The sequence below is a fragment of the Zonotrichia leucophrys genome, chromosome 2, assembly GCF_028769735.1.
Source record: "Zonotrichia leucophrys gambelii isolate GWCS_2022_RI chromosome 2, RI_Zleu_2.0, whole genome shotgun sequence".
Taxonomy (NCBI): domain Eukaryota; kingdom Metazoa; phylum Chordata; class Aves; order Passeriformes; family Passerellidae; genus Zonotrichia; species Zonotrichia leucophrys.
In genome coordinates, this window is record NC_088171.1 from 5,285,181 (window position 1) to 5,307,644 (window position 22,464).

The 22,464-nt window shown below is 45.9% G+C and overlaps 1 protein-coding gene across 2 annotated transcripts; it reads left to right on the top strand.

Annotated features, from left to right (window-relative positions):
- The first annotated feature begins 946 nt into the window (after window positions 1–946).
- On the top strand, window positions 947–21,588 carry LOC135443005 (cryptochrome DASH-like). Of its 2 annotated transcripts, XM_064703268.1 has the most exons (14): window positions 947–1,060; window positions 1,173–1,345; window positions 2,434–2,527; window positions 2,812–2,942; window positions 3,898–4,046; window positions 4,952–5,040; window positions 7,413–7,486; window positions 9,093–9,182; window positions 11,827–11,906; window positions 13,585–13,644; window positions 14,670–14,827; window positions 17,630–17,749; window positions 19,044–19,220; window positions 20,671–21,588. In XM_064703268.1, exons 1-14 carry the CDS (start codon window positions 995–997, stop codon window positions 20,767–20,769), a joined length of 1,560 nt encoding a protein of 519 aa, XP_064559338.1. In that variant the 5' UTR covers window positions 947–994; the 3' UTR covers window positions 20,770–21,588. The 2 variants fall into 2 exon arrangements, with proteins under 2 accessions (XP_064559338.1, XP_064559339.1); XM_064703269.1 differs by lacking the exon at window positions 17,630–17,749.
- Window positions 21,589–22,464: the final 876 nt, after the last annotated feature.

Consider the following 22,464-nt stretch of genomic DNA (forward strand, 5'->3'; position numbering starts at 1 on the left):
CAAGGTGGGAAGAAGTGAATTTCTTCTGATAATGGGGCAATAAATTCTTTTTCTCTGACAGATTTAGGTGTCCTGTGGCTGTGAGTCTTTTCTTTGAAAAAAAGTATCCTACATAGCATAGTTTATATTTTAATATTTTAATTTATTTTTCTGTTTTAATATCCCCTAAAAAATAGGTGATATTTTTCATAATAACTAATAATGTATTCATTCTCTAAAGTAGTGTGTTAAATATTAACACACTACTTAAGACAATTAACACACTACTTAAGACAATGAATACATTATTACTTTCTAACTCACCACATATAATATTCATTTTAATATTTGCAAAAAGCCAGTCATAACATGGCTTTTTCACAGATAAAGAGATTTAAAAAGATAAAGAGGTTAAAAAAACCACAAAACTCTCAGCAATAAGAGCGACCAGCTGGGGCAGGCATATACATATACGTATATGTATACGTATACGTATATATTATACGTATACGTATATATGTATATATGTATATATGTATATATGTATATATGTATATATGTATATATGTATATGTATATATTATATATTATAGATTATGTAGTATATATTATGTAGTATATAGTATATATATATCTCATATATATATGATATATAATACATATGATATATATCGTATATATTATATATATCATATATATTCATATATATTTTCATACATATATTCACATATATGAATATATATTTTCATATATATATATATGAAAACATATATTCAGACATATATTTTCATATATATGTGAAAACATATGTGCTGAGCCACAGGGAGCGAGGGAAGCGAGCTCGCCGCTGCCCTGCAGGGATGCGGGACGGGACGTGCCGGTCCCTCGGGATGCGCTGGGGGCGGACACGGGGATCGGAGCAGGACGGCTCCTCCCCGGCAGGGCGGGATGAGGGGCCGGGCAGAGGGGCACGGAGCCGGCCCGGGTGAGGTGGGAGAGGCCACACGGAGGGAACATGTCGGGGACAGCGGGCACGGCCATCTGCGTGCTGCGCTGCGACCTGCGCGCCCACGATAACCAGGTAGGAGCGCCGCGGGTTGGTGCAGGGACAGCGCTGGTGTTTGGGGCAGGATGGGGAGGGATTGTCCTGCATCCCGCCCCGGCAGCTCTCACGGCCCGCTCTGTGTTTCCAGGTGCTGCACTGGGCTCAGCACAACGCTGATTTTGTGATTCCCCTCTACTGCTTCGACCCGCGGCACTACCTGGGCACCCACTGCTACAGCTGGCCCAAGACGGGGCCACACAGGCTCCGGTTTTTGCTGGAAAGTGTGAAAGATCTGAGGGAAACACTCAAGAAAAAAGGAAGGTAGTTGAGAAAGCACCGTGCAAATAACACGTACATTTCTGTTCTCCTATTCTCTTTCAGCACATACCTGTGCTGTGACTCGGATCATGTGCTCTGGGCTCGGGTGGTGGCTGATTTCAGAGATATTTCAGAGAGCCACAGCCCTTGTGTTAGATACAGCAGGGTCCCGTGTGTAGCCCCTGCTGTGGTCACCTGCAGGGGGACAAAGAGCCATCCAGGCTCTGTGCCACGTGGATCTTGTTTCTCAGGTACCCCTGAGGTGATGAGTGTCAGCCCTGAGTGCTTTGCCCAGAGTGCTGACAGTGGGAAACACAAACAGCAGAATTTTGAGATGTGGGCAGTTACAGTAGCCACTGTGGCCAGGAGCCTTCCTTGTTCCTGGGAAGCTTTCCCTGGGAGCTGGCTTGAGACAGACCAGCATGGAGCCTGGCTTCTGAGACTGGAGAGTTACATTTCCTTATGCCCTGTCCTGCTAAACCCAGGCTCTAGACTCAGATATCCTTGTTTATGTTGCCTTTAGAACCATAACTGGGGTAGACCAGGGCCTGAAGAATCCTCCACATAATATCTGGCTTTGCAGAGCAAAAGATCATGGAGTCATAGAATAGTTTGGGTTGGAAGGGAACTTTAAAGGCCATCTAGTCCAAACCCCTTCAATAAGCAGGGGACATCTTCAGCCAGATCAGGTTCAGAGCTCTGCTCAGTCTTACCTTGAATATTTCCAGGGATGGGACAACCTCTCTGAGAAACCTGAACAAGGTGGATCAGCCAGCCCTTGAATCTCTTTAGTGTGGGAGGATAAGCAGATTCACTTTTAGGTAACAGCCTGGCTTTGTGCCCAGTCATCCTTTCTAAGGCATCCAGAGTGGCAGAAATGTGTTTGACACAAACTAAGCCCCAGAGGCTTACAGACTGTGTTCAGGGGCTCCTAAAAAATGCAGGCTGGTCAAATCCTGTCTGTCTGCCCCCACACAGTGTTTGTGCTCCATAGAAAACTAGGACATGAGCCTGGGCTGGGATGATGACCTCTTGTGCACACAAATAACAATAACATCAAACTTGTTTCAGGGCACTATTTTGTATTTTAGTACCCTGGTTGTAAGGAAGGGGAAGCCGGAAGATGTGGTCTGTGATCTGATTACTCAGCTGGGCTCTGTCACTGCTGTGGTTTTCCATGAAGAGGTAAGGGAAATACTCCAGTGACACAGTTAAAAGATAAAATCATGCTGTGAAGGTTTCTTCCACGACCAAGTGGTGATGCAAATCCTGTGTGTTCAGAGCCTTTCTTGGCTGTGGTGTTGTTAACCTTGGGTAGTTCCTGGGATGGGGATTCCCTGCGTGGGAGTCCTCGATGGGGCAGAGGGAGGAAGGTGATGTGGAGAAGCTTGAGGAGGGCAAGACCAGAGTGTTTGTGCATGTTGAGCTGCATTTGTGCAGTCCTGGCCTCACTCTTTTGTTCTCCCTAGGCCACGCAGGAGGAGCTGGATGTGGAGAAGGGGCTGTGCCAGGTGTGTGGGCAGCACGGGGTGAAGGTTCAGACGTTTTGGGGCTCCACACTGTATCATCGGGATGACCTCCCCTTCAGGCCTATTGACAGGTGGGCTGCTCTGTGCTATCACCTCTCATGTGTTTCTCACTCAGGAGGGCTCCCAGTCTTCTGGTCCCACAGGGAAAGAACCTATTAGTCCATCTATTTCTACTTTTATGGAGCAGTGCTGTTGCGCTCAGGCACATTCAGCCCTCTGCACCTGTAGGATTTATGCTTCTGTATGTATAAAGCCAAGGTGTGTGACCATTCATTGAGGGGCTGAAAAAGACCTTTAAGATCATCAAATCAAACCATTAATTAAGCCAAGCCCACCAATAAACCATGTCCTTCAATGCCACATCTGCCCATCTTTTAAATCCTTCAGGGACAGTGACTCCACCACTTCCTTGGACAGCTGGACAGTTTGTGACAGCTTGCTCCTGACCACCCTTTCTCTGAAGAAACTTTTCCTAATATCCAATCTAAACTTCACCTGAAGCAACTTTATAGAACCATTAAATGGTTTGGGTTGGAAGGGACCTAAGAGATAATTTACTTCCAACCCCTCCTTGATGTGTGTGTATTCTTCACTGCTCCCTCAGTAATCACCTGAAGTGTGGTGGATGGAGTTGAGTGATTCATGGTATTCTGTAGAAAATGTGTATAATAAGGGCAGACAAGTCAGGCCATGAAAATGCCTGTTTTTCTCCTTTGAGGCACCAGGAGGATGTAGATTTTTACACTGACATCAGCTGTGTTAATCAGAAGTTAGGTGAGATAAATCTGGCTCTCAGGATTTCCCCACCAGGGCACACCTTAAATTGAAAAGGCACAATTTGAGTCAGAAGCAGAAAGAAATTGGTGGCTGTTATCCCCGGGGGCATCTCCCTGTTGTGCCTGGCAGTGTTCAAAGGGGCATCACAAAGGTGAGAGGACAGCCTGGAATGCTGATCCTGCTCCTGAGGAGGGGGTGTGTGGTGTGGGGGGGTGCAGGGCAGTGACCTGGCTGCTCCCATCTCTGCAGGTTGCCTGATGTCTACACCCACTTCAGGAAAGCTCTGGAATCCGGGGCCAGGGTCCGGCCAACCCTGCAGATGCCAGATCAGCTAAAGCCTCTGGCTCCAGGGCTGCAAGAGGGGAGCATCCCTACAATGGAGGATTTTGGGCAGAAGGGTGAGAAAACTTAATTTGGAAGTTGTTCTAATGAAATCTTACTTAGATTCTGTTCTTAAAAATATCCTGCTTAGGTCTGTTTTGAAAAATGTGCTTTACAAAGTGAATAATTTCCTGCTGCTCCAGATGTTCAGCCAGACTGAATCAGGTACCTAAACCAAACATCTTGCAGTGCATATTATATTCTGTCACAGAAAACAAATCTTCTGTAAAAATGCAGAGGCAACTAGTGCCTGAGAGATACCTGAAATGTAGTCCCTAAGGATGATTGGATTATCATGGCCCTTCTAGTCTGGGAGGTGCTGTAGAAGCATCTGTCTTTAGTTGCAGGAATAAACAGATATTTGTCTTCAAATTAAAAGAGAGTAGATTTAGATTAGATGAGAGGAAGAAATTCTTCCCTGTGAGGGTGTGAGGCCCTGGCACAGGTTCCCAGAGAATCTGTGGATGTGCCATCCCTGGAAGGGTTCAAGGCCAGGCTGAATAGGGCTTGGATCAACCAGGGACAGTGGAAGGTGTCCCTGTCCATGGCAGGAGGTTGGTTTTGGATGATCTTTAATGTCCCTTCCAACCCAAACCATTCTGTGATTCTGTGATATGTCTCTTGCTGAGAACCAAAACAGAGGCAGTGGTTGCCCTTCAAACTGTCATTAACCGTCAGTTCACTTACTCTGCAAACACAGGTAAAATCCCTGTGTGGGAATTTCCTACCCTGCACATGGATAGGAAACATCCTTAGTGATTTTTAATATGTTTGATATGACCCTTATTTTAAAGGAAAACCACACAATCTTTTATGCCCTTTAAGCAGACATCCCCATTGCTGAACATCCCTGGATTTTAAGCTCCCTGCCTTTGAGATAATTTCCCAGGGGGTAACAAGGTGTTGGTGTTTTCTGTGGCAGATCCTGTGACTGATCCCAGAACAGCCTTTCCCTGCAGTGGAGGAGAGACCCAGGCTTTGATGAGGCTGCAATATTATTTTTGGGACACGGTAACTCTTACATTTCCTTGCCTACATCCTCCCCCTTGCACACGTGGCTGTGCAAGTGGGTGAGGCTGCAATTTCACTTCCTAATAATATTTCCTTAGCTCCCATATAAAACTTGACCAAGGAGGGAATTAGGATTATTTCAGTTTTTTAGAGAGACAAACTAGACCAAAAAGAAGTCATCTGGGACTGGGGAATGTAACCAAATACTTAGGAACCTAGTTTACTGGCCATCTTTCTGAAGTATTTTTTCCATTAACTTCTGGGACTTGGGACAAAATTTTTTAGCTGCTTTACCTTGATTTGTTCCTTCTATGCTAATGTCCCACATCATCAGCAATGTAGTTCCTCTGTTTTGGAGGAGTGAAAAGTGGCCTGAGGGGCTGGAATTGCAACTGGGGTGAGGAACAGCTGACCCAAGTTCTGCCTGCAGTTGTAAATAGTAGGAGGTTTCTGTAGTCTGGTTTAAAACCATGCAGCCAATAATGACAGCTACTATTTGTTTCCTTGCTTTGGTGGAGTGAAGCTCCTGCTGACTGCATGTTGTCAGACGGTTTTTGAATTTCTTTCTGGTCTAGTTTGAGGAACTGTCTTGAATTTGCCATGTCTGAATTCAAAGGTAGATATGCTGATTTCCAACAGCATCAGACCCCAAGCAGTTTTCTGGATAAAGGGAGGGAACACCTCTCCAGCTGAGATGGGTTAAAAGTGTGGTGTGGGACAGCCCTCAGGGCATCTTTCAGCTATGTTTCCCAAATTGCTGCATTCCTTTGCTTTTGGGGAGCACTGTCCTGGTTTAACCCCATAAGGCAGCTCAGCCCTACAGCAGCTGCTCCCTCAGTTCCTGCCAGTGAGATGGAGGAGAGATTCAGAAGGATTAAAATGAGAAAAGTCACTTTAATGTTGAGTTAAAGACCATTTAATAGGGAAAGCAAAAGCTGTGTGCACAGGCAAAGCCAGGTAAGGATTAATTTAATTCTTCCCACCGGTGGGCAGGTGTTCAGCCATCTCCAGGAAAGCAGGGCTCCATCAGAGTTCTTTGAGAAGACCAATGGCATCACTCCAAACATCCTGACTTCCAGCTTTATGTGCTGAGCATGACATCATATGGTCTAAAACACCCTTGGGTCAGCTGGGGTCGGCTGTCCCAGCTGTGTCCTCTTCCAAATCCTTGTGCACCCCCAGCCTACTCAGGGTGGGGTGGTGAGAGAAGCAGAAAAGGCCTTGAGGCTGCTCAGGCAGTAAGGAAAACATTGGTGTGTTCTCTGCACTGTTTTCAGCTCAAATCCAAAACAACCCCAGATTAGCTGCAATGGAGCAAATTAACTCCATCCCAACCAAAATGAGTACAAGTGGGCATAGTTTTTGCTCTTGGTCAAGCATTAATATAATCAGAGCTGGAAAACCTGTTCCTTCTTTTTTTTTTGTAATGCAAATATTGAGCTACAACAGCCTTTAGCAGCTGTAACCTGTGCAGTGAAGGTGATCAAGGAGAGGTTGGTCTTCCCTATGTCCTCTGCATTGTCCATGGAGTGCTCAGAACATGGAAGATCTGCCTCCTGCTGTAAATGTGGGCACAGAAACATCAGTGGTCAGGGTTCCTGCAGCTGAGTGCTGGGGGCTGTCACATATGGAGGGGTTTCATAGTTGGTTTGTAAGTAAAGTTGATAGAAGAGTAAGTAAAGTTAATAGAAGAAATAACAATTGATGATTTTTGAGTGTATCTATAGCAAATAAGAAGACAAGGTTGTTAGCATGAGACTAGATTAGAAAAGATACATAAAAATTTTTGTAAGCTAGACTACGTGATGTAGATGTGTATACGTGCTTTATTAAATTTTTGTAAAACTTTTACTAATTATATTAACACTAATTGTTTTGCATCAGTAAATATAATAAATTGTTGTAATGTAGTTAATGACTTAAAATTACACTTTATTAAGAGTATATAAGGTAGAAAACACAAGAAATTAAACCTTTTTATTTTAAGAGTAACAGTCCCACTGGTTCTATAACCCCCAAACAAGCAGCCACAAGGCTCCCAATTCCACTGGTGCTTTTCAGTGGGTTTCTGATGCAGAATCAGATGGGGCTGGGCAGGGAGCAGCACAGCCAGGTGCACAGTGCTTGTGGATAGAAAGGTGCTGTGGGCTGGAGCAGAGAGCACAGCTTGTGACACACCCCAGAGCTGCAATGAAGATTGCTGGCCTGATTCCTGCCTGTGTGCTGGGGGCAGGAATTGGCAGCTGTGCAATCCTTGCAGGCAGCCGTGAGAGGGAGCCCAGCCCTGCCAGATGGCTCTGGCTGCACAAGGAAAGAACATTTAGCAAGTTGCTTGTAAAGTATTGAAACCTTTTGTTCTTTTGCTCTCACAGAATCTGGTTGCTTCTTACAAGGAGACTCGGAATGGGCTGGTGGGGATGGATTACTCCACGAAATTCGCGCCATGGTAAAGATTTTTGTTGAGACTGGAAAATCCTTTTTTGCTTCCATCCCAAACAGATGTTACCTGTCTGCTGAGTGCTGCTGGGCATGGGTAGGGGTCTAGGTGTGGTTCCTTTGGCCCTTTTTATGGTGGTATAGCAGCTCTGAGGCTGCACTTCCCTGGAACTGCTGCAGTGAGGCAGAACTGTGCTGGGAGCACAGAGGGGACAGGGAGCAGGAGGGACTCAGCATTTGCCTTCGTGCTGCTTTGTGTGGGAACGGAAAGGCAGGGAGGCAACACAGCTTCAGCCTAATCCTGGTTTCCTCAATAGTTTAGGGCAGGTCACCCCACCTCACTGCAGGGTGAAGAGACACTTCTGATTATTCCTATAGGGAAGGATCTTTTGTGTGGGTAAATATTTTGATTTTTAATTAGGGGCTTTAGTCCCTGGTGCTGGAAGAGGCAGAGTTAATTCCAGACTGGAATTGAAGCAGCAGCAGAGCCCAGTTCAGCCTAAACTGAGAGCATCTGGATTCTCCCAACAGAATTGCAATGAGAACCAAATTTCAGAGGCTGTTACAGGTTGGGATTTAATTTCCAGCGAGCTTTGTGCTGTGATGATTGCAGTGGATGGCTCCATCTGCTGGCACTTTGGGATCCCAGGACTGCTGGCTCTGTGGAAGTTTGTTATTTGTGGCCTCCACTTGAGTTTTTCCAAGCTGGCCATTTGCTCAGAGCAAACAGTTCTGATCTGCCTGTCCCAAAATGTTCTTCTGTCACATAATCAACATCAGAGCAGTTCAGCTTGCAGCCAGTCATTCCCATCTCATGCTGGCCTTTAGAGCTAATCAGCAATTAAAGGAAAACTCCTCAAAGTCTTTCTTTCTGTTTTCCCCAATTCATTAGAACATCCAGTGTTTCCACAAGCTGTGGTGGAAATGGCAGTAAAATGCATTTCTAGGAAAAGCAAAGTAAAATCTGTTCTTGATCACCCTGTATGATGGGGCTGGAGTCTGCAAGTTCTTTCCTGTCTTGGCAACAGCACTGATTTGGAACAAATGGAAGGGCCCAGTGGGTTGAAATGCCAGAGCAGACTTTTATTCCCTAGTTTTCCTGCCGGGGCTCAGATTTTCAGCAGTCACTTAACCTTGTGTGGTTGCTCAAATGAGCCACTGAGGTTCTGCAGGAAAAGGAGCCCTGGGCATAGGATAAGGAGGTTTGTGGTCAAAGGGCAGGTAGAACATGTGATGCAGAGGATGACATTTGAGATTCTTTTCTGGGTGTGTCATTGGGTTTGTTAAATCTTTTAGGCAAAACTTGTCAAACTTGAGTAAAATTATTTATCTCCATAGCTTGAAATTATTTATCTCCATAGCTTGGAGACTCCTGTAACAGTCATACTCCAGGAAGGAGAGTATCTTAATTCTTGGAAGGGAATTCTCTCTCTTGAAGAGTTGCAGAGAAGTTTCAACTGGACTAAAGCCATTTAGGAAGTCAGGGGTGGCACTGCAAGCTGAACAAAATTTTTAGACAACAACTCTAGACACAAAAGTGCCCCTCTGCTCCCTCTGATCTGACACCAAGCTGTCAGTGCTGTGTGGCATTCAGGACATCATTCCTCTGCTTTCAGGCTGGCTCTGGGCTGCATCTCACCTCGATACATCTATGAGCAGATCCAGAAGTATGAGAGAGAGAGAACAGCAAATCAGAGCACATACTGGTATGTCTTTGCACCATCAGCATGGCTTGTTTTCTCTGAAAAGGAACCTGGTATTTCATGCACAGAAGAGTGATTTGTAAACTCTCTTTGTAATTAATGTTTGTTTTTCCTGTGCCTGCTGGCTGGTTCCTCTGGGTTGCACTGTAGTTCTCTTTCAGTACAGATTTATTAGTCTGTCTTTGACACCCAGGGGCTTTAGGCACTTTGTAAGTAAAGATTATGAATGCCAGTTGTCATTATTATTGCTGGGAAATCTTGGTTCATGATTTTTGAAAACAATCTCAGCAAATCAGCACCATCCATCTCTATGTTCTTATGGGCTAAATAAGGAGGAATAGTTTACAAATAAAACCCAAAGGGTTTCTCAGACTCAGGATATGAGCCCAAAATCTCAGTGACTGTGATTTGTGTAAATCTCATGGTGTTTGAAGGTCCCATGGCCACAAGTCCAGCAAGTGGCTCTGTGTTTGCTCAGCTACCTGGCCATGACCAGCACATCAGAGCAGAGGGGAAGAGGGCACTGGGATCTGGGTTTAATGCATCCCATCCTGTCACCCATGCTCCTCCTCACCTCTCAGTTCATCCATCCCTGGGCTGGCCTTGAACTTGTTCAGCTCTGCCCAGACACTGTGAATCAGAACCTGGAGCTCTGATAGAGAAACAGGGTCATGGTAGAGCCTGGCCTGACACTAGACCTGGATGGGAAAAATCCCAAACCATAATGTCTGTGAAAACTCTAGAACTAAATATTCATTTTGGTTTGTGACATTTGCAACATGTCAAACAGCACAGTGGTTGGTGAGGAACAGGCAGAACACTGCCAGCCATTCTGGCCAAAATGCTCAGTTTCATTAAAATTCAAATTACAGATAAAATATCAACACCCATGAAGTGTATGTTTGGGGTTTTGGTTTTTTTTTTTACTTCAAAGGCAGTTAAGAGAGGAAAGATTTCAAGAAATGAACATACTCTTGTTTTCCATCTTACAGTCAGCCAGCCTGCTGGCAGCTGGCATGCCATGGTGATTTTAGCATTTTAAAGTGTTCAGTAATTACAAAAATGAAGCTGTCAAGCTCCCAGGAAGTCAGTTGTACAATGAAGTACAGGTCATGGTGGCTGCACATCAAACCTCAGTGTTATGACACTGCTTTTTAGGATTTAGACAGTGTCCTGTTCGTGTTGGATATTAGGAGGAATTTCTTCTCTGAAAGGATGTGATTAGATTTGGGGGTGGATTTCCCTGGGAGATGATGGAGTCACTGTCCCTGAAGGTATTTAAGGAAAGACTGGACTTGGTACCATGGTCTGGTTGACACCGTGGTGTTTGGTCAGAGCTGGGCCTGGATGGTCTCAGAGGTCTTTTCCACCCTGATTCCCTAATTCTGTGATTCTGTTCTGTAACCAGATTATCCAGAAGGATCTTGTCAGCCTAAAAATCAGCTGAGCAGAGTGCTTCCCATATGGCATAGAGTTGAAGCAGGTTTCTGAGGTTGATGTGCCATCATTTTATAAGAAGCTCTTTTTATATAAAAGACGTTATATAAAACTGTCCTTTTTTTCCATGGGCCTAGCACCTGATCTAATGGGCTTGAGCACTGTAAACCAGTTTTGAAAGGTGTCTTAGAGTCCCTTGCCAAGGTAATTGCTTAAATCAGCACAAATAAATCAACACAAAGCTCTCAGGAATGTGCTGATGTGCTCATTCCTGCGGAAGTGTGAAGCTCAGTCAGGCCCTCGCCGTGCTCTGGGGAGAATTACACCCCAGCAGGGATGGAGGAGGAACACGTTTCCTGAAACTCTGCTCCTGCACGTGAGCTAAGGAAAGCTTCCCAAGTGATTCATGCAGAGTTTGCTTTCCCTGTAAGCCGGGCAAACAGGCTTGGGGAGAGAACTGCTGTCACAGGGAAGATCCCTGAAATCCCTTGTGTCACCACATTTCTCTTCACAGAGAAAAGCAAGGCACAATTCTTCCCAAGAATATTTCTGGGTTTCACATTCTCTGAACCTCAGAAAAAGGAAAAACAATTCTTATCATTTGCTTTGCCTGTGTTTGTGCAAAAGTAAAATGCAATGTAGAGATTGTTTACCCACAGTGATGGTGTTTTGTTCCTTGGTCTGTCAGGGCCAAGTGTGTGTGTGTGTGTGAGTTGGGACTGTCAGTGACAGTCACGAGATTCTGTGCAGTGTGTGCAGAGTTGAGTGCTTGGCAGATTCAGTTTAGATGTAATGTAATATAGTGTAATACAGCATAGAATAATATATATATATATATATATAGAATATAGTATAATAAAGTATATATATATTATATATATATTATATATACTGTATATACATATATTATATATACATAGTATATATAAAGTGTATATATACTATATATATTATATATAATATATATAAAGTATGTATATATTATATATACTATATATATAAAGTATATATATATATATAAATATAATATAGTATAATAAAGTAATTAATCAGCCTTCTGATATCAGTGGAGTCCTCCTCATAATTTCTCCCAATACCCTTGTTGTGAATAAACTCCACAGTGTTAATGGTGGGTTGTATGGAAGCAAAATCTTTGTTCAGTTATCATATCTGAGCCACAGTGAAACACTGAGATGGTTTTGTGTTTCAGGGTCCTGTTTGAACTGCTGTGGAGGGATTACTTTCGGTTTGTGGCCCTGAAGTATGGCAGAAGGATTTTCTCATTAAGAGGTGTGTATGGATCACCACATTTAGGAGGGTCAGGTCCTCTCTTACAACAGGGAAAGTAAGAGAAGAGGCTGTTTGTAGCATTCACATTCTCTGAAAAAATCCCTTCACCCAGGATTTTTCTCCTGGGAAGCTGAGAAGCCTCAGAGAAAAGGAAAACAATTCTTATCTCATTTGCTTCTCCTGTGTTGTGCTCATGTGGAATGTGTTTGGAGATTGTTTACCCACAGGTGATTGTTCCATTGGATTCTGCTGTGAGTTGTTTTGGCTCTTTGGCCAATCAGGGCCAAGCTGTGTCAAGACTCTAGAAAGAGTCACGAGTTTTCATTATTATCTTTATAGCATTTAGTAAGTATCCTTTCTGTATTCTTTAGTATAGTTAGTATAGTATTCTTTAATATAGTATAGTATTATAGAATAATAAATTAGCCTTCTGAGAACATGGAGTCAGATTCATCATTCCTGCCTTTGTTGGGGCATTCCCAACAAATACAATAGCTGTTGGCATTAAGTTGTACAAATGTTCTTCTCATGGTGCTTGTGTCACCACCCTGGGATGCTGCTGGGAGCTCTCTGTTAGCACAGAAATGCCTCAGCACCACAGTGCTGGACACTGATCCCCAAATCTGATTAGATACAGGGAGTATTTATTGACATATGTCTGTGGGAAACAGCAGCACAAGGAGAGTGAAGATGCTGTTTCCAGAGACATTCCACCTTTCAGCAGAATCCAGGCCTCAGGCTTGCCTGAGTTCTCCAGAGGGCCTGGGACAGAGCAGGAACTGACCCAGCAGGGTGAATCCCAAGAAACCAGATACTGCACTACACAGGAATCAGACTGAGATCTGGCTCCAGCCCCAGTGACAGGAGTGTGCCTGTGAAATGGGATCTGAGCACTCAGTACACAGCAAATGGCCAGTCCCTGTGTCAGGAGACCCTGCAGGTGATGCCTGTGCTGGGGAAGCTGCTCTGCAGGGCATGCAGCCCTGGCGTAGATGCTCCAGGGCAGCCTGCCTGGCATCCAGAGGGACACATCTCCGTCAGGGTCTGTGTCACATCTGCCAGGCCTGTGTGGCTGTTCTGATGGCATTGGGTGCCACTGGGGGCCTGATCTGGAGTGTTTGTAGCTAGAGCTGCATTGTCCCTGCTGCCTCTGCTGCATTGCACAGCGGGCTGTAATTGCCACTGCATCCTGCAAACATGAAATCTTCCCCCTCATCTGTTCCCATTCCATTTGCAGGGGCAAAGTGTTACCTGGGGCTTCTGCCAGGTAATTCTGGGTGTAGTACCTACTGCAGAAATAGATTTCACATAAACTTTGTCCTGGAGTAAAGCTGAAAAAGAAAATACCAGAGCACACGTGGGCCAGAGCACATCTCTGTCCACTTGTGAGGTCTGAGCAATTTTTAATTAAAAAAGGAAAAAAAGGCAAACATCAGCAAAACGAATAAACAATATTTATTAGGGCTTGAGCACCCTCTGTGTGCCAAAGACACCCCTTTGCAACACTGGAGGGGAGGAATGGATCATCTCTAAACCTGTGCAGAAGGTTTGTTTGTGATGGCATGAGAGGCTTCACCCTCACTCCTTGTGTCAGCCAAGCTCCCCTGGCTGTGTTGTGGTCTAAGTAACTGCCTGTGTCAGTATTTCTTCATCAGCAGGTCATTATTTTCCTCCACAGGGCTTCAAAGTAAAGAGATCCCCTGGAAAAAGGACCTTCAGCTCTTCAGCTGTTGGAAAGGTCAGTAGGAACCTGAGGTTTGGCTGGCTGTGTTTTGTTCTCCAGCTGTCTGTTGGGGCTCACAGTGCCCTAACCCTGATCAGGTCTGTGTAGGGGAGCTGCCAGCATGGCCAGGGCTGGCATTTAAACTGGCATCACCAGGCTATGAATGTGTGTGGCCTCCCTTCCCAGACTGACACTGAGCAGCCCACAGGGTGACCCTGCTTTGTGAGGTGCACTGCAGGGAGATTTTGCTGCCCAGGAGGGAGTGTTTGTGACCTGCTGGTCCCTTCTGTTGAGTCACACAGAGGCTGACCAGCCCTTCTTATCAATATTAGCTTGCCATGCCTGCTGTGTTTGGTTCTGTTTGCTTTTGATTACAAGGTTAAAACAGATTTAGACTAAATCTAAGTCATGTTTTGTAATCCCACAGCTTTTTCTTGAGCTGTTACAACTTTGTTGCTGTAACATGAATAGCAGGCATAATATCTCAAGACTTGGAGGGACAAACAGATTAAAGTATTAGAATCAGTGCAGTACACACCTGTATCTTTTCTCGTGTTAATGCCACGTGTACCCATTTGCACACAGGATAAAATAAATCATCCAGGCACAGTAAATCTTTTCCTTAACAACAGACAAACTCTGCTTTTCAGGTACTAACCCTGGGGGATTTGTCCAGTACATCCCTCTGTAAGTCACCTGTCAAGAATCTATCTGTTCTTGGCCCATCTCACTATTGTCTGCATATTTATTTTACTCTGCAAAATTCCCTGCAACCCACCTGATTGTTTTTCCAGTCTGAGGTTTTTCTGTACTTTTCTTTTTTCTTCTTGCCAAAACTTAACTCCCCAGATTAATTTTCAGTATTAATTTAATTTCCAGTGGATCTTAGTGGCTGCACTCCAGCTAAACCACACTGAAATCTCTCCCTGCTGCTGTGCCCTGGCACTGTTGTGGAAATGGCTGTGAATACATGAGCACAGGCTGGTTTATGAGTGCCCAAAAGCACCCTGATACCCCAGTGCTGTGTTTTGTCTCTGCAGAGGGCAGAACTGGGGTTCCTTTTGTGGATGCCAACATGAGGGAGCTGAGTGCCACGGGCTTCATGTCGAACAGAGGGCGGCAGAACGTTGCCAGCTTCCTCACCAAGGACCTGGGGCTGGACTGGAGGATGGGGGCAGAATGGTTTGAATACCTGCTGGTAAGACTGGGCCCTTTAATGAGTTTAATGACAGGCAGGAGGACAGCCCTGATTTATAAGAAAGGGTACAGGTGATGATGAATAATTTTCAGGCTGATACGAGACTCTGTAGATACTTTTTGCAGGGTGTGAGCTTCCCAAAGCTCTCCTAAGTAAAAGGAATTTTGCCACACTGGAGCTGCCACCAACAAAAATGCAGCTAGGAGGTTTGCAGTAAGTTTTGATCCCCTGTGCAGGGTTTTTGCCAGAGATCTGTTGCACTTGACAAAAACTTTCAAACATGAATTATGCTGACAATGCTCTGATTTGCTCACCCCAGAGGCTGGGGAGGAGGGTGGCCCAGAAATAGAACATGGAAAGCAGTGTGTGCTGGCACAGTGTGCATTGGTGGCTGTGGACTGGGAGCCAGCTAGACAAGCACAGGCAAGCAGGGACAATGGCTGGATCAGCTTCCACTGAGCTCCACCCTGGCTGGAGGCATCCTTCTTCATTCTGGGCTGTTGCAGGCCTCCCTGCCAACTGGAGCACCAGTTCCTCTCATATATCCATCAGCAGCTGTGTGAGCTCAGTTAAATGGCTGGGTCACTTTTCTGACCCCAGTCCCCATGGATTCTCATGGTACTGACTGAAAAAGGCCAAATATTCACATCAGCCTCACATTAAAGGTCTTATCTGTGGGATACAGGAGGCAACTGGCAATCAGAAAACTTCCCACTCACTTGGAGTGCTGGATGCGCAGAGAAAGCCCAGTTGCCTTGCCAATATCTGCAGTTAAAAGAGATTTTTTTGTGAATGTATTTTTTTTAAAACTTCCTTGGAGCTGAGCTCTGACATGGCTTTGGCTGCAGGAGGAAAATCTGGGTGCTCTCCCATACCAGTGCTGTGAGCAACAGTGGGCTTGGACAACAACATGGTGCGAGGCTTCAGGATCCTCCAGAAAGGGGTTTGGGGAGCTCCATGCAGTGATGCTTTTCCAGATGAAAGCAAGAGCCTTCCACAAGTGAGGAAGACCTGGAAGGTCTCACAGTAGAAAGATGCTGCCTGTGTTATCTATATTTATTCCTAAGGACATGAATGCCAGCCTTGCTGGAAGCAGAATTTAGTGTGCTGCACTGACCCTTTCACCAAGGGAAGCCTCAGGTGCTGATGGTCACTGTAGGTTGGTGTGGCACAGGCTGATCCTTGTGCTCTTTGGTCCCATCTTGTGTCACACAGCTGTGGTGGCATCCCCAGAGCTGCACGCAGGAGACATCAGCTTGGTGGGGAACACATGCCTGTAGAAGGTAGAGGCCAGTACAGAACTGAAACTGGTCTCACTTGCCTCTATAAAAAGGAAAGCAATGCCTGTTTCATCTCCAGTACTGCCAGCAAAGGCCCACCAAGTGTTTGTGTGTGCCATCCACACCAGACAGGCAGGGAAACTGAGGCATGAGCTCTCTGCAGCCTGCTGGAGCCAGGGGAAAGGCCAGAGACCACTGGTGTCCTGAACTGATAATATCTCAGCTCTGACTTCATTGATTTCATTCCCAGGGTCAGGGCCCCAAGGAAAGGCAGAGAAACAAACAGAAGAGAATGCCAGGAAGGGGCAAGGCTGAGGGGGAAATGAGCCTGCCTCCTCCAGGCCCCCTTGGATTTGCCCTCACCTCCCACACAGGCTTTCCTGCATGTTAATCACACAATCAGGCCTCCAATGGCATCTTTCTCCCCTCCTTATCTCACCAGCTGGAGGAAGTGAGCTGGGAAGGGGAAGCCTGGTGCACAGGGAGCAGAGCTGGCTGCTCACCCTGACCCCAGCACTCACTGGCTCTGCAGAGAAAGGGCAGCCTGGCAGAGCCCATTCCCTGAGCCTTCTGCCGTCCTGGAGCATTGAGCTCCTCACTCCAAGGAGAGTTTGAGATCTTGGAAACATCTCTCTGTGGACTGGTTGCTGCTGTGGCTGTGGTAAAGGGAGAAGAGAACAGCACTGAACCAACTCTTTTTGTCACAGCTGCTGCTTTTGCAGCACAGACACCCCTAGGAATGCTCAGAGATCCCAAACCCTCCTTGCTATCTCTTCCACTCCCCTCCTGAGCAGGGTTTGGATTGTCCTACAACTGGAAAACTTCTGATGTTGGATTTAAGCCACCCTGCCCAGCTGAAGAGCACTCAGATGGGATCATCTTCTGCTCTCAATTGTGCTTGTTTCAAAAGCCCTGCTCCATTTTATATAAGCATCCTTGAGAGTTTTTATTTGTTTAGAGAAGGAATAACTTGACAATGGGGGAAAACTGCAGTGTTTGTATTGTTTGCATCCTCATATAAACTATGTGGTTTGTCTGCACAGTCTGAGTTAGACTTCTCTCCAGACTGCCTAGTAGGATCAGCAGAGATGATTTGGCAATGTGTGGTGTCTGGGTAACTGGTCAGAAAGAATTTTCTCTCATATTTGAATACTTTATTTTGGAATATGAGCATTTAAATGCTGTGGCTACTTGTGAAGTCTGCCAAATTGTGGCAGAAAGAGAAAGATTTTCCTTTAAAAGGAAGTAAACTGGGAAGGACTTTAGTTGGAGTATTATGTGTTTTCTGACCTAAGGATCATGATCTGTAGTAGTCTGGGAAGCTGATCCCAGGCTAAAAAGCAGCCATGCAGGTCCTTTCCTGAGCCAGATGCCTGTACCAGCATGGGGGAGCTCTGACCACCCCAGTCTGGCTAGAGTGAATCCCATGCAAGGAATTTTCCCCCTGAGCTAAAGAATGGATGAGAAGATTGACCAAGGGCCAGCCCAGCTCTTCTGACAGTTTTCTCCCTCTGTTCTCAAGGTGGATTATGATGTTTGCAGCAATTATGGCAACTGGTTATACAGCGCTGGCATTGGCAACGACCCACGGGAGAACAGGAAGTTTAACATGATCAAACAAGGCCTGGATTACGATGGGAATGTGAGTCTTGGGTGGCTGCTTTGCAGGGGTGAGGGCAGGCAAGGACATGTGCTGTTCTAGGGAGCAGAGGAGATCAATATGCTGTGTGGATACACAACCAGTTCTTGTGTCTCCTGGCCAGCAGTCAGGCAGGTTCCTTGGTGTGTACAGGACAATGTAATTTAACAACCCCAGGGATGTCCCCACACCCTCCCTGGTCAGTGTGTTAAGTGTTTCATCACCATTTCTTCCAAGCACAGCCACATCCCATCAGAACATGACACAGATGCTTCCCTGAGCACAGAGCAGCTGCTTGGAGAACTCAGGAGTTACCTGAGAGACAGAACCATTCCTTGAGAGGTGCTGAAGAGTAGATGAAACCTATCACTCCTCTGACTGTCCTTTCTGAAACTGCAGATAAATTGCCTTTTTTTGTGGTATTCACATGTCCTCTAAACAGAGAGAGATTTAGCTTTCTCAGGATTTTCCTGAGAGAAGCTGAGAGAGAAGCAGAGAAAAGAAAGTTTAAAATAATTCTTATCTCATTTTCTGCTCCTGTGTTTGTGCCCATGTGTTCTGGAGATTGTTTACCTGAGGTGATTGCTTGATTGGATTCTGATGATGATGTTTTGGATTTGTTGACCAATTGTATCCATGTGTGTGTGTTGAGACTCTTGGGCAGAGTCACAGGTTTTCTAGTTAGTTAGTGATAGCTCTTGTTAGTGTGATATATAGTATAATAAAGTAATAAATTAGCCTTCTAATATCATGAAGTTCTACCTCTCATTCTTCCTGCCCATTGGGCATTGTAGCACTGATACTTTCCATGTGCTTAGCCAAACTGCATTCCCTGTTTCCACACTATTCCTTAGCTTCACATCAGGCTGTGCTGTTGCCTTTTGGCACTGTAGCTGGCAAGATTTAACAAGAAATCAGAAATTAGTCCTAGTAGAGGGTACAACAGTAGAGTTAATAGGAGAGATTAGGAGTACAAGAGTGTGCAGCTGAGCTAGCCATCCTATTTTCCTTCAGTCACAGGAAACTTCTTGGGGGTGACTTCATTTCAGGATGTCCTAAACAGGACAGATGAACAGTGCTGAAAATGAAAACCTTTGCCTCCCTCCTGTGCCTGCAGTGTGAGCATGGGAGAAGAGCTCCAGGTCTCTCTTTAAGCACTAATTCTGGGTGGAGGATTTAGCAAATGGGGCTAAGCCTGGAAATCTGGCTCCTCTCTTTCCCACTGACAAAGAGCCTTGCTGGGAAGCACTTAGGGATTGTCACTGAATGGATCCTGTCCTGTTGGTTCTGTTTGCAGGGGGATTATGTCAGGCTGTGGGTGCCAGAGCTGCAGGGCCTAAAGGGAGCAGACATCCACACCCCCTGGGCACTGAGCAGTGCTGCTCTCTCCCAGGCAGGAGTAACTCTGGGTGAGACCTACCCACAGCCCGTGGTGACAGCCCCAGAGTGGAGCCGACACATCCACCAGAGGCCTGTGAGTACTGGGAGGGCTGGGATGGGCTGGGAGGCTCCAGGGGCTGCTCTGGATCAGTCTCTGTGTGTTCTGCTCTTCTTTCTCTGGTTTAAAGGGAAAAAAGTTCTTTTAATGCAAGCTCACATTGCATCACAGCACGTACTGTACAGCCAGGATTATTTAGCTCTCTGTCCTACCCGCTGTGGTGAAGTTTTTCCCTAATATCCAACCTATACCTTCCCAGTCTCAAGCTATGTCAGGGAAGGTGTAGGTTGAATATTAGGAAGAAGTTTTTCACCAAAAGAATAATAAAGTACTGGACTGCTCTTCCCAGGGAGGTGGTAGAATCAGCATCTCTGGATGTGTTTATATAAGACTGGACATGGCACTTGGTGCTATGGTCTAGTTGAGGTGTCAGGGCATAGGTTGGACTCAATGATCTTAGAGGTCTCTTCCAACCTCATTATTCTGTGATTCTGTGATGTCAATTTTTGCTGCTTCTCTGTCCCTTGTATAGTCAGCAGGGCTTAGCCACAGCATGTCCTTCTGAGCATCTTCCCATGCCCTGGCAGCCCCACCAGAGGGATGGGGTTTCTCCAGGACCTCCACTGGTGTGACCACCCCCAATACAGGTGAACAGAAGAGAAACAACCCAGTTTCTCTGGATTGTTCTGTCCTTTCTGTTCAGGAGCTAGAAGTAAAAACAACCAACTTCCTTCTTGAGTGCATCCAAACTGGAGTCAGCAAGACCTGTAAATATAGGAACTGCTCCTTGCACTTTGCTTTTTGAGTGTATCTTCTCTTTAAAATGGGGGCAGAATGAGTTGTTGATCCTGCAGCATGTCAAGGCTTTTATCTGCTGCCTGGGAGGATGTGGGTATGGAAGGAAATGGATGTAACCAAGGGTTGTGTATAAGAGTGTTCAGCATTTTGCCTTTCCCCCACACATCCACCCTGCCTCCTCCTGAGTGAGGATACTTTGTGGAGGCTCAAATTTAGGGATTGCACCGAGTCAGTGAAGAATCAAGCATGCCCCCATTTCAGGTTTTAATCCTAAGGTGCAGTACCAAATTTTTAGGCCAGATTCCTTTGCCATGAGTGGAAAGTTTTGTGGAAGCAAAGCTTTCTGCTTCACCCATGCTGTTGGAGGGCCTGGATTAGTGACCTCCTGGGATGAGAGAAAGGACTCTGCAGGAGCACCTTGGTGAGACACCAGTTTGAGGCAGTGATAAAATTGAAGCCAAAAAGCTTCTCCATCAGAGGGAAGTTCAATTTTGATCAACTTTCCCAGCTCACCTTACCAGAAACCCTGGTATCCTAAATCCCAGCCTAGAGCAGTGCCTGTCAGGCCTTCCTGCCTTTTTGAGTGAACTTGGGAGGCAGAAGTTCCATGTGCACATTCTCCTGGATGTGACCAAATCCACTCTGCAGCATCAGTAAATATCTCACTGTTCCTTGTCATTTGCCACAGGGAGGAAGTCCCCATCCCAGGGCCAGCAAGAGGGGACCAGCACAGTACAAGGACAGAGGGATAGATTTTTACTTCTCTCGCAAGAAGGATGCTTGCTGAAGGCTGAAGGAGTGCTCAGCAGGAGGCTTTGCTGCTGAGGGTGCCTGGATAATGGTTTCTCACCTTGAATAAGCCAAAGGTACAGGTTTGGCATGGTCAAATAACACAGGACCTGCCTGTCTGGTGTTCCCAGGGACACTCACTGGGTGTGGGTGTTGGGAAGTTGTGTGTTAGCACCTCTCCTTACTATCTGGAGCCAGTGGTTTATGTGGCAGGTGTTTTCAGTCAGAACTGAAACTTCTAATGCTTATTTTTGATTTCTTAAAGTTTTAAACCCACCAATCGTTGTGCAATTAGCAGTTTTGCTACTGGAATATTTTATCTTCCTCATTTCCACAGAGCTCCACAGATAGAGACTGCAGAGGATGTTCTTTTACTGTGTCTCCCGCAGTATTTTGGAGAAGCACTGTGTTCCTCCTGAAAATTTCCTTGCATGTTGGTTTGGTATCATCCTGGAAGCTGAAAAATGTTCAGTTCATAGCCAAGAATTGTGTTTTGTACTCAGCATCAAAACCAGTTTGAAATGGACCTCTAATCAGTTTTAGGATTTTATTTTTATGCAGAATGTTGTACTTGCTGGAAGAGTTTGGGAATTTGGAGATGGCCATATTTGTGCTGTCATGTAGCATTGTCATCTGAGGGGAGCCCAGATCTGAACACTTAGACCACCAAAGATGGGACGTGGTTCTGGATTTATTGCTACTAGAGATCCACTGGGCCTGTTCTGTAAAGAGTAACTGCAATACTGTAAAATCTCTGAGTGTTCTGGGTTGATGGGTTCAGGTATGGGTGAGAAATAAACAGACATTTAATACATGAGCAAGTTGTTGTGCCAAAAGCAGAAAAACCAAGTGATTTTGAACATAAGCCCTGTCAGGGCCACATTAACAATTCTATATTTGTTGTATTAGGGGCCTGGGCAGGAGGGCAAGAATGTAGCCAAGGTGATTTGAGGTGGAATAGTGCGAAACAGCTTTAGTGACAGTATTGTTCTCTCTGGCATAAGTGTCTCACACAGCACAGATCCCTGTCCAGGCCACTGCAGAGGGCAGGGCACTATGTTTGGACAAAGCCCAGCAGGAGAACCACACAATCAGTTTTTTGGAAAAGTCCTCTGAAATCATCGAGTCCAACCTGTGACCCAGCATCACCATCTCAACTGAGTGTCACATCCAGTCTTTTTCCTTAACAGCTCCAGGAATGGTGATTCCACTACCTCTCTGGGGAAGCCCGTTCCAATGTAATTGTCCTTTCTGTGAAAAAATTCTTCCTGATGTCCAATGTGAACTTACCCAGCACAGTTTAAGGCTCTGTCATCCTGCCCTGTCATTTATTGCCTGGGAGAAGAGGTTGGCCCACAGCTGCCTACAACCTCCTGTCACGAGGGAGTTTTAGAGGGTGAAAATGGATCCCCCTGGCTTCCTTTTCTCCAGATTAAACACCCCCAGCTCCCTTGGCCAGTCTGTGTAGCATATGTCCTTCAGACCATTCCCCAGCTCCATTCCTTTTCTGGACCCTCTCCACTCCCTGAATGCCCCTCCTGACTTGTGCCCAGAGCCGGGCACAGCACTCGAGGTGGGGAGCACAGGGGAACCATCACTGCCCTGCTCCTGCTCCCACAGCGTCCCGAGGCCGACCCGTGCGGCCCCGCACCGTGAGAGTGGCGTGCAGAGAGAGAGCTCCGCACCGTGAGAG